The sequence below is a fragment of the Xiphophorus maculatus genome, chromosome 7, assembly GCF_002775205.1.
Source record: "Xiphophorus maculatus strain JP 163 A chromosome 7, X_maculatus-5.0-male, whole genome shotgun sequence".
In the NCBI taxonomy this organism is placed as follows: Eukaryota; Metazoa; Chordata; class Actinopteri; order Cyprinodontiformes; family Poeciliidae; genus Xiphophorus; species Xiphophorus maculatus.
In genome coordinates this window covers 27,181,765-27,195,818 of record NC_036449.1, presented here as the reverse complement: position 1 = coordinate 27,195,818, position 14,054 = coordinate 27,181,765, and the positions used below count along the sequence as shown (strand labels likewise).

General features: G+C 38.0%; 1 protein-coding gene across 1 annotated transcript; it reads right to left on the bottom strand.

The window, feature by feature from the left end:
* Nucleotides 1–5,655: 5,655 nt before the first annotated feature.
* LOC102217489 (heat shock 70 kDa protein 12A-like) lies at nt 5,656–12,844 on the bottom strand. Its single transcript, XM_023337162.1, has 5 exons — nt 12,074–12,844; nt 11,144–11,362; nt 10,898–11,069; nt 7,468–7,578; nt 5,656–7,281 (listed from the first exon to the last, which is right to left on the bottom strand). The coding sequence occupies exons 1-5, from the start codon at nt 12,176–12,178 to the stop codon at nt 6,647–6,649; spliced, it is 1,242 nt and encodes a 413-aa protein (XP_023192930.1). The 5' UTR covers nt 12,179–12,844; the 3' UTR covers nt 5,656–6,646.
* Between the last annotated feature and the right edge of the window lie 1,210 nt (nt 12,845–14,054).

The window sequence follows — 14,054 nt, the reverse complement described above, 5'->3', positions numbered from 1 at the left end:
GATCAACTCTGCAGGATCTCACTGAAACATTATTTATTAGATGTGATCAAACAGGAAAGAAAGTTTCTAGACTACAATTTGTTTAAACCAAGGAAATAAAAATCTCATTTTGTTGACTGGGTAATTTTGTTGCTCTGATGCCTGGCTGTGGAAAATACAGACACTGTACATCACCAGAGTTCAGGTAATTATTGTTAATCAGAAGCATTTTTACAGATGATTTATGCTCTAAAAATCAGCTCTGATTAATAAAAAGTTTACTTATACCTTTTCTCTGATATTTAAAGATTCTCACTGTAGAAATGGGTTGATCCTGTTTTTAACTCAGTGTGTCCTTGGGGAGAGCAGTGGGAGGATCAATGTGAAAACAATAAGATATTTTCACACTGCAACTGTCAATTTGCTGGTATTTATTCTTCAAAACACGAGGAAAAGTTAACACATAAAATTCTGCTGAATAATTTTTAAAAAGTATTTATTTTATATATTTAACATCAAATGTGACTCAAAAAATGAAGACTTAATGAAAAAGTAACATTTTTGTCTCTTGTTTCAGAAAGTGACACTAATATAGATTCATAAAGCAGAATGAAATATTTCAGATCAAAAATGAAATTATATTTAAATGATCATGGAGCCATGAAGAATATCAGCCTGTGGTTCTGCTAACATGTTCAGGAAGTCCAGGTTGCTTTGACAACGACCTTCAGGTCAAATACATTTTTGGTTCTGGTGCCTCATCTTCCTGTTGAAAGCAAAGTAATGAACATACTTTATAGAAACCTGATATTTCTGCTTAAAACATTTTTAAGCAGAAAAAAAATATTTTTTCTATAATCTTCTGTAATATTCAATCTTTATAGAATAGAAAAGAAATTATTGACAAACTTAGAAACACCAGCAGTGACAGGAAAATCAAAACATGCAAATTAACACAAACTTAGAATAACATTCTGTACAGTAAGAACAAATTCACAGCATAAGAAACACAACTTGAAATAATTCATGAAATTATTAAACCAAAAAAATGTTTGAATTGTGGTAAACTCATATTGTTCCTATATTCTAGATCAATGATTAGTGACAGTTAATCTAACTAGAACTAATTATCATTATTCAGCCTGTAACACCAACCAGGTCTCTTTTCCTGCCAATAAGGCTTTATGCTCTGGATATTATGAATCAACACAAAAACTGAATAAAATCCTCAGTGCAGTTACTGACTGCACAACACAGGAGGGATGCAAATGTGTTTTTATTGTTATTGTAAAGAAGCTTAGTAGGTTATGACTTCAGTAATTTGAGCCAGGTTTCACAAACAAACAGCTCCTACATCAGCGTCAAACTATTAAATGTGTGCATCGTGTTTGATTTTTTTAATGGTAATCTAATTTTATTTATTTAAAATAAACAGATTTGAGTCATAAAATAAATGAAGGAAAGAAAAGATGGGTGCTGTGGATGAGATTTCTGTTACATTGTGCACCCAGTAGTGAAAAGTAAGATGATGAGAAGATGCGAAAGAAACTGCAGTCCCTGCTTGCTGCCACCAGAGGTCGCTCTCAAACCGAACATTACACAAAATTCTTTGACAATCAGATGTTGTGACACCAGGGTCCGTTAAAAAAAAAAAAAAACTGTGCAGAAATTCATCCATCCATTTTTTATTCAGATTTCAAAAAATTTAATGTCTGGACTGAACTTAAAAGACATGTGAAGAATGAGAAACTCGATAAGGAGAAAATATTCTTGTCATTAATAATAAACCATATCAATCTTGGTACAGAAAATGTGAACATGTTCAAAACTGTGAAGGAAGTTTCTCTCTTTATCAAGTTAAATGTGAAGGAAAAAGCATCTACCTGCAATGAATGCTGTGATATATTTTAAAATCATAACACAATCATAATTTGGTGTGGAGATAAACTGAAGAGCTTCAAGAGGAGCAGAAAGAAATTATTATAAATGAAGGACAGAAAAATGATATTGAAGAACAGAGATGGATTTTCTTTAGGGCTCAAACGATTAATCAGATGAATCATTATTAATCGATTATTTAAATAATCTACAACCAATTTAGAAAAAGAATCATTAATTGAAGTTTACAGACAAAAAAATAAACATTTTCTGAAAGAACATCACATTGAGAGCAGTAATTAAGGTAAAATTGACAAATAAATGCAAGCATTTTGTATTTAAAATAACCCAGAACTCTTCAAGTGGCAGTTTTAGCTTCAACTGGATTAAATATCATATCAAATATACAAATCACCTATTAAACACATTTTGCTGTGTGATTATTAAAGTAGTCAACAGATCAGCCCTAAACTGTGTTGACATTCAGTCAAACAGAAAGCTTGTCACACGTTCATAAGTATTGTTGTAGCTGCAAATGCTTCCTTTGCAATAAATAATCAAACATTCACAAAAAGAGAGCTGTTATTGCATTTTAAACACTGAAATGGTTTTTTGTGGTTAAATTACAAATTTGCAGAATGTGAAAATTTTTTAAAAATCTGATTAGTCATCAGAATAACTGATTTCTAAAATAATCATTAGTTGCAGCACTAATTTTCTTTGGAGTTTTATTATGAGGAACTTTAGTCTTTTCAAGCTCTTCTCTCCTGAACTAGTTAAACAGTTAATTACTAGAAAATTCCTGAAAAAATTTAACCGGGGCTTACCAAAGTGTGCCCGTCGGTTTGGACCCAGCGTTCTGATGCTAAAAATTAGCATTAATGCTAAGCTTAGCTAAATTGTAGTCAATAACCTGTGGAGAGTAACAAACATGTTGACTAACATGGACTTGCACCATTCAGTTTGTTAAAATTAGTGTATAAGCAAAAATTAGCCAAAATGCTAATGTTAGCATGAATGCTGTCAGTAGCATGTGGGATATCATTAGAATGTTGTCTTACATTGACTTCCTACATTCAGTGACCTAAACATGGCTAATAAGTAAGAAAAACAGCTAAAAGTTTATTTAAGCTAAAAGGCTAATGCTAATGAACTGCCTTGCTGAGCAAGTCAGCGCCTTAACATGAGAGAAAAAGATAATGGAGGTAATTGCCTACAGTGCACTTACCTGAGAGGAATATTGAGGCTTTTATTTTGAAATTTTCAGTAAGCCTCATATTAAATGGCCACACTAATCCAGTCCTCAGGCCCCCCTGCTCTGCATGTTTTAGATGTGCCTTTATTCCAGAACAGCTGATTCAAATGATTGCATGACCATCAAGCACTGCAGAAACCTGTTGATCACCCATAAATTCAATCCAGGTGTGACAGAAGGGAAACACCTAAACATCTCCTCTGAGATCTCCTCTGTCTGTCACAGGAGGAAGAGGAGGAGCTCAGATGATGATGAAGGTCTCTGTTCAGACTCAACTTCTAGCAGCTCTGACGTCACTAGAATGGCTAGAGTTAGTCCACTTTGACGTATACCTATATCGGCTTCGATAGTCCAACTGGCCTGAAGGATTTTCTCTAGCAGGTGCTTTTGTTCTGTAAATAGGGCCATTACCTTATCAGTACCCTGGTAATGGCCTCAACGCATCTCACAGTTGCACAATAGACTTAGACTTCGACTTCGACTTAGACTGACTTTGTTGTCATTTTCAATGCACAGGGTGTATAAAGAACGAAATTTCGTTGCATACGGCTCAGGACAATGTTTGAGGTTCCAATGTATTAGCTGTTTTCAACAGGCGCTTTTGTTCCGTAAATAAGGCCATTACTGGCGCACCCAAGCACAATGAAATCATTATAACCTCCTGAGACCCAGATCTCTTTTGCTTACACTTTTTCCATGTTTTTTTGAGGTGGATCAACACAATTAATTTGGTTAGTTTATTTCTAAACTGTCATTTTATACCCTCTTAGCTTTATTTCAAAGAGAAACATTACTAATTTAGCACAACATCATGGATCAGCTGCAAAAGGTCACATCTCTCCAAAAACACTTCATGTATGCTTCAAAACTAAACTGAAGAGCACTACCTACAGGAGACCTGATCTCCTGCAGGTATCATAGATACCCACCCCCAACATGGACTATTCACACTCCCACCTTATGGCCCGACGGTCAATGGCCACATTCACACTTGAAGAAGGGATGCCAATCTCAGTTTCTGTATAGTCTTTTGACCCTCTATCAAAACTTCAGGGGGGAGGTCGAAACCCCCGGTAATGACCAGATAAGGGTCGTTTTACATTTCTACCTTTTGTAGCCCAGAGATGGGTCGTCTGACCTGACCTGAAGAACTTTAGCCTGCATTCCATAATCTAGTTTCATCAGGCGTATTGTTCTGTAAATAAAGCCATTACTGGCGCACCAAAGCACAATGAAATCATTATAACCTCCTGAGACCCAGATCTCTTTTGCTTACACTTTTTCCATGTTTTTTTGAGGTGGATCAACACAATTAATTTGGTTAGTTTATTTCTAAACTGTCATTTTATACCCTCTTAGCTTTATTTCAAAGAGAAACATTACTAATTTCTTTTAGAAAAACCTTTGCACATTTCTTGAAACAGATTGTATGTTTTGCAAACTCTATGTACATTTGGCAAAATGACCTGGATAATGCAGCACAACATCATGGATCAGCTGCAAAAGGTCACATCTCTCCAAAAACACTTCATGTATGCTTCAAAACTAAACTGAAGAGCACTACCTACAGGAGACCTGATCTCCTGCAGGTATCATAGATACCCACCCCCAACATGGACTATTCACATTCCTACCTTCTGGCCTGACGGTCAACGACCACATTTACAATTGAAGAAGGGATGCTAATTTGAGCCATCAGAGTCGTCAGGGTGGACTCCGGCCTTTTGGCCCTGGTAAGCCGATGTAGGCAGGACTCGAAAACTGTATCATCCTAGAGTTAAATGTGACGCTATTTAAACCAAGACAAGTCTTTTCTGGGAAAAGTCCGCCATCTAGTGACTAAATTTATTACTGCAGCAGTTACCTGTAGGAAATGTGAGAAGAATTAGAATAAAAATATTTTTATGTATGGCTCATACATTTTCATATGCATTTTTATTTGTTTCTGAAATAATGTCTAATTACTTAAGATGATATACTTGTTAAACTAGGTAAGAAAACTATGGTAATTAAAAAGATAGCACAGGCAGATTGTAGTAAAGACGTCTGACACAGAGTCACAGATCCTAATGTCCTCTGCCTCTCTCTGCACTGACTGGTGCAGCTGCTGCACATCTAGTTACTGCTGCCCCTCGTCTCCATGCTGGGTTTGTTTTGGTTTATCCTACTTTGTCTCCTCTGGTTCTGGTCTCTGCTTCTCCTGGTACCATCCTCCCCACTGCTGTGCACCATTGACTTTTAAAACTAAACCTGCTTCCTGATTGGTTGTTTAGTCTACACAAGTTTAGGTAATTTTTACAGTTGCTAAGATTTACTGCAACCTCAGTCTGATTAGCATCAGTCAGCCAAAAATAAAAATAAAATCTAAACCCCAACAAAGTGAAGAAAGACAGGAGCAGGTTAAAGTTAAACTAACTTATTTTTTTATTTACTTTACAAATTAAATTCTGTAGAACTGATTTGTTTGTATCAAGTTCTACTCAGAGAAAAATGGACAATGAAAAAAAGTCTTACAAATATAAATGTAGTGTAAAATACAAAATACATATTAGGTATGTGTAAACTGACCCCCCACCAAAAACAAACAAACAAACATAGTGTCTGAATTATTCAGAACCAAAACATACAAAATAAAAATCTGACTTTTACAGATGTAATGTTGCCAAATGTTCTGGAGCCCAGAAGAGTTCATGTCCAGTTTAACCACTGAAACACTGGTGGATGTGTGGAGGAGTCAAATGTAGACATGATAGAAGTAGAGGTGGAATCATAGAGAAAAATATTTAATGACTAGAAAAGAAAGTTAGAAAATAAAAGAAAAAACGTTAAACCAAATAAATCCAAGAATGGAAATCAGAACCATTTTGCTCTTTCCTTTGGTTTGTTATTTTATTTGAATTTCCCTTTTAATTTATGTAAAGCACTTTGAATTGTGTTGTTGTTGAAAATGTGCTATATAAATGAAATTACCTTGTCTTACCTACCTAACAATTATCAGAGTGGAAACAGCTGTGAGAAAAACTGGGAAAAGAGAAAAGAGAGAATCAAAGAGAATGAAAGGAACAACAGGAAGTAAGCACAAAAAGCAGAATCTGATAAATGGAAACAGACATGAGAGTCAAAACCAACCAAACCAACAGCAGAAACTCAGAAATGAAAGAAAGCAGGAAGTAGAGAGAACAGGAAGTGCCGGGCTCACCAAAATAAAACTGATGAAAAAAAAAGAGTCAAACTAAAATACAAGAAACTTCAATTACACTACAGAATTAACAACATTTAACATTATACTGATATTTGATGACTGTCAGCACATTATTTTTAATTCGGATGTTAAGAATTTAAAGTTTCTTATTTCTGTCAGTTTATTTTAACTTTAATCTGTGATTAAAAATCACCATTAAAGTTATCATTATTTTTTATTAGTAGTATTAGTTGCTGGTAATTTGTTGTATTTATGAAAATGAAAACTTCACTCTTTGTACCTCAAAGACTACTTGCATTAAGAAATTATAGTAAAAAACAGAAAAATAAATCTCATGATAAACATTTGAACCAAGCTGGATGTTTTCTCTGAGACTCCACCAACTTCGGGTTTCTCCCCAACTCTACGGCTCCTTTCAGGATTGCTTCCTGGGGTCTAAGAGGACACAGGACTTTATACTGAGGTTCAAACTGATCAGTGATGTGCTGACGTAGAATCTGGTTCTCAGCAAATCCTCCCACTAACACAATATAACCAATGTTGAGATTATTGTCTAATATTTCTCTGAGTCTCTCGGTGATTCTCTGCAGATTCTCATCATAGAAAAATCTCAGTTTTTCTCTGGAGATTCTGATAGATCCATCATCCCAGGAAGCTCCTTCCACTGAATCAAAGAACGTTTCAATCTGTTTCTTTTTCTGAGCCTCGTCTTTCAGGTTATCCGGGCAACTGATCTGAACATCTTCATCCAAATGTTTGAGACGAGTAAAATCATACATGATTTTTTTAACCTCACTGGCGAAGTTTTGCTCATATTCATCCCAGACACCATCACAAAATATTTCTCTCAGAAACTGTTTGAATTTTCTCTCTACAGTTTGTCCTTCCAGATCATTTTTAGGAGCCTCGTGCTTCGTCTTCAGGGCTCCTCCTTTCAGGACGTCATGGACAGTGAAGTGACTGTAATCTGTTAACAGGAAGAGAATAAAACAGATTAAATGATAAATATCAGAAAACGTTAAACAATTTAACTCATATTTAGCAAACGATCAAAAAGATCAATTCAATATGTTTATTGTGTCTCTTAGTGTGAACACAGATTTTTAAAACTCGTCTCTCACTAAACATTTAAATAACGGTGAGTAATTTTTACCTCCACAGTCGACAACAAGGTACCGTTTCCCGTCGCTTTGGGTCTCCAGCAGGACTTTGGTTTCTTCTGGTTCCACAGTAAACTGTACGGCCTCCTGACTTCCTGCTGGATCTGTAGAAACACAGAAACTCACTGAGCTGCTCTACGAACAATGATCAATGTTTTCACAAGTATATTTAGGTTTTTGGGAAAGTTCATTTATCCTTAGTTTCTGTTGCCAAGGAAATGCTCAAAATCTCTGGAAAAGAAGTTTCCAGATCAGTGATGACCCAGAGTCAGAGCATTTCCTTGAACCAATCAGAGAAAGAGGAAAAAAGGCAGAAAAATTGTGAGGTTATGTCTCATAATAAAGCCTTTAAGTCTGTGTTGTGAAATGGAGTTGCCTGTGTGTGTCCACATGCAGCCTGTGTCAAGGTCTGAATTTCAAAATGTCACGTTGCCAAAGACAAACAAGAGCTAGTTTTTCTAAATCATCTGAGTGGCTTAGTGAGTGACATGAGCTACTGAAAAAACAACTACATGGACTATATGTAGTTCAATATTTACATCAATTGACTTTGTTGACATTCAATCTGGCTACTCAAGTGGTAATTCTGACATTTATATGAAGTTTTCAGATCTCTGTGGAAATCTTCAGTCAGATTCAACTCTGGACCTGGGCAAAGGTTCTGAAGCCATTGAGATCTTGGGTGGTTTTTCTGCTGAACCGTTGGCCCAGTCTGAGGTCAAGATTGCTCTGAAGCAGATTTCCATCCAGAATGTCTCTGTACATTGCTGCTTTCATCTTTTCCTCTGTTCCCATTCCCATTTAATGCTGCCACCACCATGCTTCAATGTAGAAATGGTATTGGCTACTAATGAATCATGTCTAGTTGCCTCCAAAAATGATGGCATTCACACCAAAGAGTTCAATCTTTGTCTCGTTAGACCAGAGAATCTTGTTTCTTATGAGAGCAAACTCCAGATGCTCTGCCATATGCCTCTTCTTACGGATTTGTGTTTGTTTGGCCACTCTACCATCCAGACCTGGTTGGTGGATTGTTGCAGAGATGGAACTTTCTAGATGTCATTATAGAAAGATTTCCTCTCTCCACAGAGGAATTACATCTCTGACAGAGTGACCATCAGGTTACTGTTTAGAATAACACTGTAACACAGTTACATGTATGAACTCATGCTAGAAAACTATCCAATGTGGCTGAATTAAAATGATTCAGCAAACATCACTGGAGCAACATTTCTCCTCAGTGAGTTTGAAGGCTTGCCATGAAGGGTGGCACTACCAGGTGTTAGGAGATAAATTACTGTTTTACATAGAGTCAAGTTGGTTTGGATAGTTTGTTTCCCTTAATACATGAAATCCATCCATCTATTACTGTACAATCTTATCACTAGTGGGGTAATGAGCAGTGCTGTTGCCCATCTCCACCGGCCAATTTGTGAGAGGTTGGGTCACCCTGGACAGTCCATCGCAGGACAACACAGAGACAGACAGACAGGACAAACAATCATGCACACACACTCACAGAATTTACAGAGATCAATCAATTTGACAGTCATATTTTTGAAATATGAGTGGAAGCCAGATTACCTGGAGAGAATCCACAGGGAGAACATGCAAACTCCACACAGAAAGACCCCGCGCTGGGATTTGAACCCAGGACCTTATTGATGCAAGGCAACAGTGCTACCAACTGTTCCACTGTGCAGCCCTAATACATGAAATCATTATTTGTATTTAGGATAAGTCCAGGATATGATTAGTCCAAACAAATGGACCCAGCCGGAAACGTTACGGGTTCATGGAGTAAATGGAAGATATGTAAACAAGACACTCTTCTGACCTTCCTCCTCTGACACATTTGTGAAACTGTGGCAGGGTGCTCGAAGGATACTTCGATAAGGATAAACTACCACAGTATCAGAGACTGTTGGCTGGGAGAGCTGACTGTACAGGGTTAACAGACTTTCTTATACTACACATTAACACACACATTTAGTGGTTATAAACACACCCTATCTTATCGCACCGTCTTCGCTGGCATGTTGTCTCTAAATGTTGCCTATACACTATATTGCCTAACGTATTTGCTCACCCATCCAAATTATCAGAATCAGGTGTTCCAATCACTTCCATGGCCACAGGTGTATAAAATTAAGCATCCAGGCATGCAGACTGTACAAGCACCTGTGAAAGAATGGGTCGCTCTCAGGAGCAGTGATTTCCAGCGTGGAACTGTGATAGGATGCCACCTGTGAATCAAATCCAGTTGTGAAATGCCCTGGCTACTAAATACTCCACAGTCAACTGTCAGTTGTGTTATAAGAAAATTGAAGTGTTTGGGAACGATAGCAACTAGGCCACAAAGAGGTAGGCCATGTAAACTGAAGGAGCGGGGTCAGCGGATGCAAAAGTGCATAGTGTGAAGAGGTCACCAACTTTCTGCAGAGTCTATCACTACAGACCTCCGAGTTTCGTGTGGTCTTCAGATTAGCTCAAGAACAGTGAGCAAAGAGCTTTATGGACTGGGTTTCCACGGTAGATCAGCTTCATCCTAGCCATACATCACCAAGTGCAATGCAAAGTTTCAGATGCAGTTGTTTAAAGAACAACCCCACTGGACTCTAGAGCAGTGAAAGAGCATTCTCTGGTGAATTACTCTGGCAATCTGATTTACTGCATTGTACCAAGTGGAAAATTTGGTGGAGGGAGGATTATGGTGTGGGCTTATCTTTCAGGACAATTTTGGACAATTTCATGCTCCCAACTTTGTGGGAACAGTTTGGAGCCAGCCCCTTCCTCATCTAACATGACTGTGCACCAAAGCGCAAAGCAATTTCCATAATGACATGGAAGGCAAAGTCTGTTGTGGATAAACTTGACTGGCCTGTATAGAGTCAGCCCAATAGAACACCTTTGGAATGAATTAAAGAGAAGGCTCAGAGCCAGGCCTTCTCGTCCAACATCAGTTTGTGACCTCACAAATGTGCTTCTGGAATAATGGTCAAAAATCTCCATAAACACTCCTAAACCTTGTGGACAGCCTTCCCAGAAGAGTAGAAGATGTTCTGGCTACAAAGGGTGGACCAATGTCATATTGAGCCTTATAGATTAGGAATGGGATGTCACTTAAGCTTGTATATGAGTCAAAGCAGGTGAGCCAATACTTTTGGTTACAGAGGTTTTTTGCAACCCCTAATAGTACGGGAAATGATTTTTTTCCCCCTCATCCTTCCTGATGTTGTCATTTCATCTAACCTAATGAATGTCTACAGCCCCTGGCAACTCTCTTTGTTGACTTCGCTTGTTTATGTGTCTTTCGTTGGATGTGTTGTACTGAAATTAATTTTGTTGTGCATCTGTACAACAACAATAAAACATTCTGATTCTGGATGTTTGTATGCCAGACGTTATAGATCCACACAGTACCGTTACAGCTGGTATCAGGTTCTGCTGCTCCTGCAGATTGATCCTGTGAGTCTCTGCTGTGGTTCTGTGTGATGAAACCATCAGATTGAAGCTTCAAACACCAGGTCAAAGCTGCTTCTGACTCCAAAACAAACATCACTTTGCTTCTAGTGTCGTCTGTTACAAGACCAGCCTGGAGGAGAAACCAAAAGTCTGATTCTGCTGAACATTTCAGAGCTGATGTTGACTTTAAAAACATGATGTTACCTGAGTTGCAGATTTTATTATGAGCTCTTTAGTGGAATCTTTCAAGAGTTCAGGAACAGTCAGCACCCAGGTGAAGTCATCAGCTGTGAACTCTCCACCTTCTAGATCTTTAATGGTTTTCAGAGCATCGTCCTTCAGGAATCGCAAAACTTCTGCAAAGACCTTCAACGTTGTCATTGACTTGTCGTTGGCTACTTTAACTGTCAGCTTGCTGAAGTCCTGGGAAAAAAAATTGACTTTGATCTCGCTTTGCTCACAAGAAGGACATTTAAAATAATAATATAAAAAAGGTTTGCTATATGTACAATTAAGTTTGTTACATTGTGGCTTTCTGTATATTAGCAGATTTTTCTGTGGAATGTGATTCCAAGTAATTTGGGTAAAATTATACTATTTGTGAGTTTTTCACATTCATATTTAAATATCCCAAAGAAAATGCAGCTTGAGAACTTGCAATGCCAACTGGATTGCTATTGGTTCACAGTTGCAAAGGAGCCAATCCAGGAGATGATTTTATTTTCCTCTGCAGTAGTTGTCTTTATCCCCAGAACAGAAATAAGAGGAACTGTAGATGTTAGCTTCTGCAGTAGTGCTAAGACGTTTTTCACTTTATGCATTAACACATATTAACATATAGTTGGTGCTTGAGTTATTAAAATTGGCAGTTCTGAGCGTTTTTAGAGGTGCCTCAGCTATTCGCAGGAGGCTGGCCCCTAACCCTGGGGTCAACTGTATAAGGACACAGAGATAAAACCTATTTACATGTCAGTAGGTGGAAAGCTGTGAAGAGGGTAGAGTTCAGGTTTAAACTATATTCAGATTATTCAAATAGTAACAGAGTTTCAAAATGAGAAGACAGGTGTGTTCATAGAAAACATGATAGGATCCAAGAAAGAAGAAGATCTTTCTGCAGATCTTTATTTTACTTACTCTGCTAAGGACAGTCGTCTTGAACTGTTCAAAGAAATAATGTTTCTCAGCTTCTTCTTCTCTCATATTGGTAAATGCTGTTTTAGCTTCATAACCAAACTTCATAAATTCTTCATGTTCATCAAACAGGATGCAGGTTGGAGTCTTTGGGGTGTCTAGTCCAAGTCCATTACTCCATCTCTTTATCTGGGTCTCACCTCCTTCCTCTCTGGGTTTAACATTGAAGGCGTAGCCACTGAATCCTGAACCAAAGTCTATGGCTATGATGAGAGAGTCAGGTCCAGCTGGATGGAGAAGAGAAGAAAGTTAGAATCTGAAAAAAGCAGATACTGTTTTTATAACAAGCTATTATTGAAATAAAACCACAAATAAACCTTTGTACACATTTATAAATTTAATCCTGCATTTGAAGAACTAAACTGAAACATGAAAGTTTATTCTAATATTTAATTTTACACAGGTTATACCGGTCCACATGCCCTGTGATTGTGACATCTCTAGACTGTACCTCTGTCTCACCAAATGAATGCTGGAGACAGAAACCAGCTTCACATCATCCTGAACTAACAAGTGTTTTTGCACAATGGCTGCATCCTGGGACTCCTAAATATCTAATAAAGTTCTATAATAATAATTTGTTTTATAGCATCCATCATACTATTCTGTGTTACATTACTTTTGTTAGTATTATATTTCTTTAACACACAGTCTCACTCAAACTTTCGTATTAATAACTCAGAATAAAATCCCATTCCCCTAGTTTTAATAGGTATGTTATCAAGGGTAAAATGTGATCAGTAATTATTGTACTTACTTCTGACATTTAGCACCACTTGTTTCTGGATCAGGACTTTTTCCGAACTGTTGGAGATGGTGCAGATGTAGGTGTCTGTGTCTCTGTCTGTGGGGTTCTTCAAGATCAAACTGAAGTCTCCAAGATGAAATCTATTCTTCATTTCTGTTCTGCTTCTGTACAGCCTGTATTGCTCTTCAAGCCTTATTGAGTTGCATGAACACCTCTGATCCATGTGGACGATTCTGCCAGAGTTGTTCGTCCAGGTTACTTTGACATCTTTAGGCAGTGTTGTTGCGCAACACCCCCCCCCTCCTTCCTGTCTCTACTCTCTCACTCTCTGCTTCCTCTTCTGAGAGGGGAGATGTGCTACCAGCTCTCCATCTAACGGGTTAATTGAGTTTCCTAAATCTGCCGGGATTTACCCTGTCCAGAACTGAAGTAAACTCTGTTTAAGCTGGTTTCGAGAAACGATTCACCTGATTTTTAACGGCCTACATCCAGGTGTCTCACCCTTCTTCCCTCTGTGAATTAGCCAGACTGAGCAGCCTACAGCCAACTAGTTTCACAGAGCACACCTGTTAACGGTCGCTCGTTCTCTTATTTTACAACTTGCATTTGTTATTGAACCAGGTAGGTTTTAGTGACTCGGGCGAGTCCCAAGGATGACGTTTTAAATTTGGGCTACCAGCAACTTAAAAACATTTTAAACTTTTTCCTCTCCAGAATCAAACATCACAGCTATTTTACAACCATCAAAGAACTTTAAGGTGACTCATTAACTGAATGTCCACAACATCTTTTAGATTTTCTTTATGCTAAATATTTTATTAGTAAGGCATTTTTGCAAGGGTCAGTACAGCTTAATTCAGTAGCAGAAATAATCAAATAAGTAAAATCAGTCATCTAGTCTGTCTTTCCCTACTGCTGACTGAGAACTAAAAAAAAGGAACCTTTGAGAGAGACGGACGGAGCTTGACGCCTCGAACCCCAGACCTGGCACGACGACGAAGAAGGTGCTGCGGCAGGAGGAAGACGCCGATCGATGAAGGCCAGGATCTCCGCAGGTCTGATGATGAAGAAGGTGTTGCAGCAGGAGGAAGACGCCGATCGATGAAGGCAGGGATCTCTGTAGGTCTGATGAGCCTCCTCTCCGCATGGATGGTGAGGTCACACAGGACTTGGTGC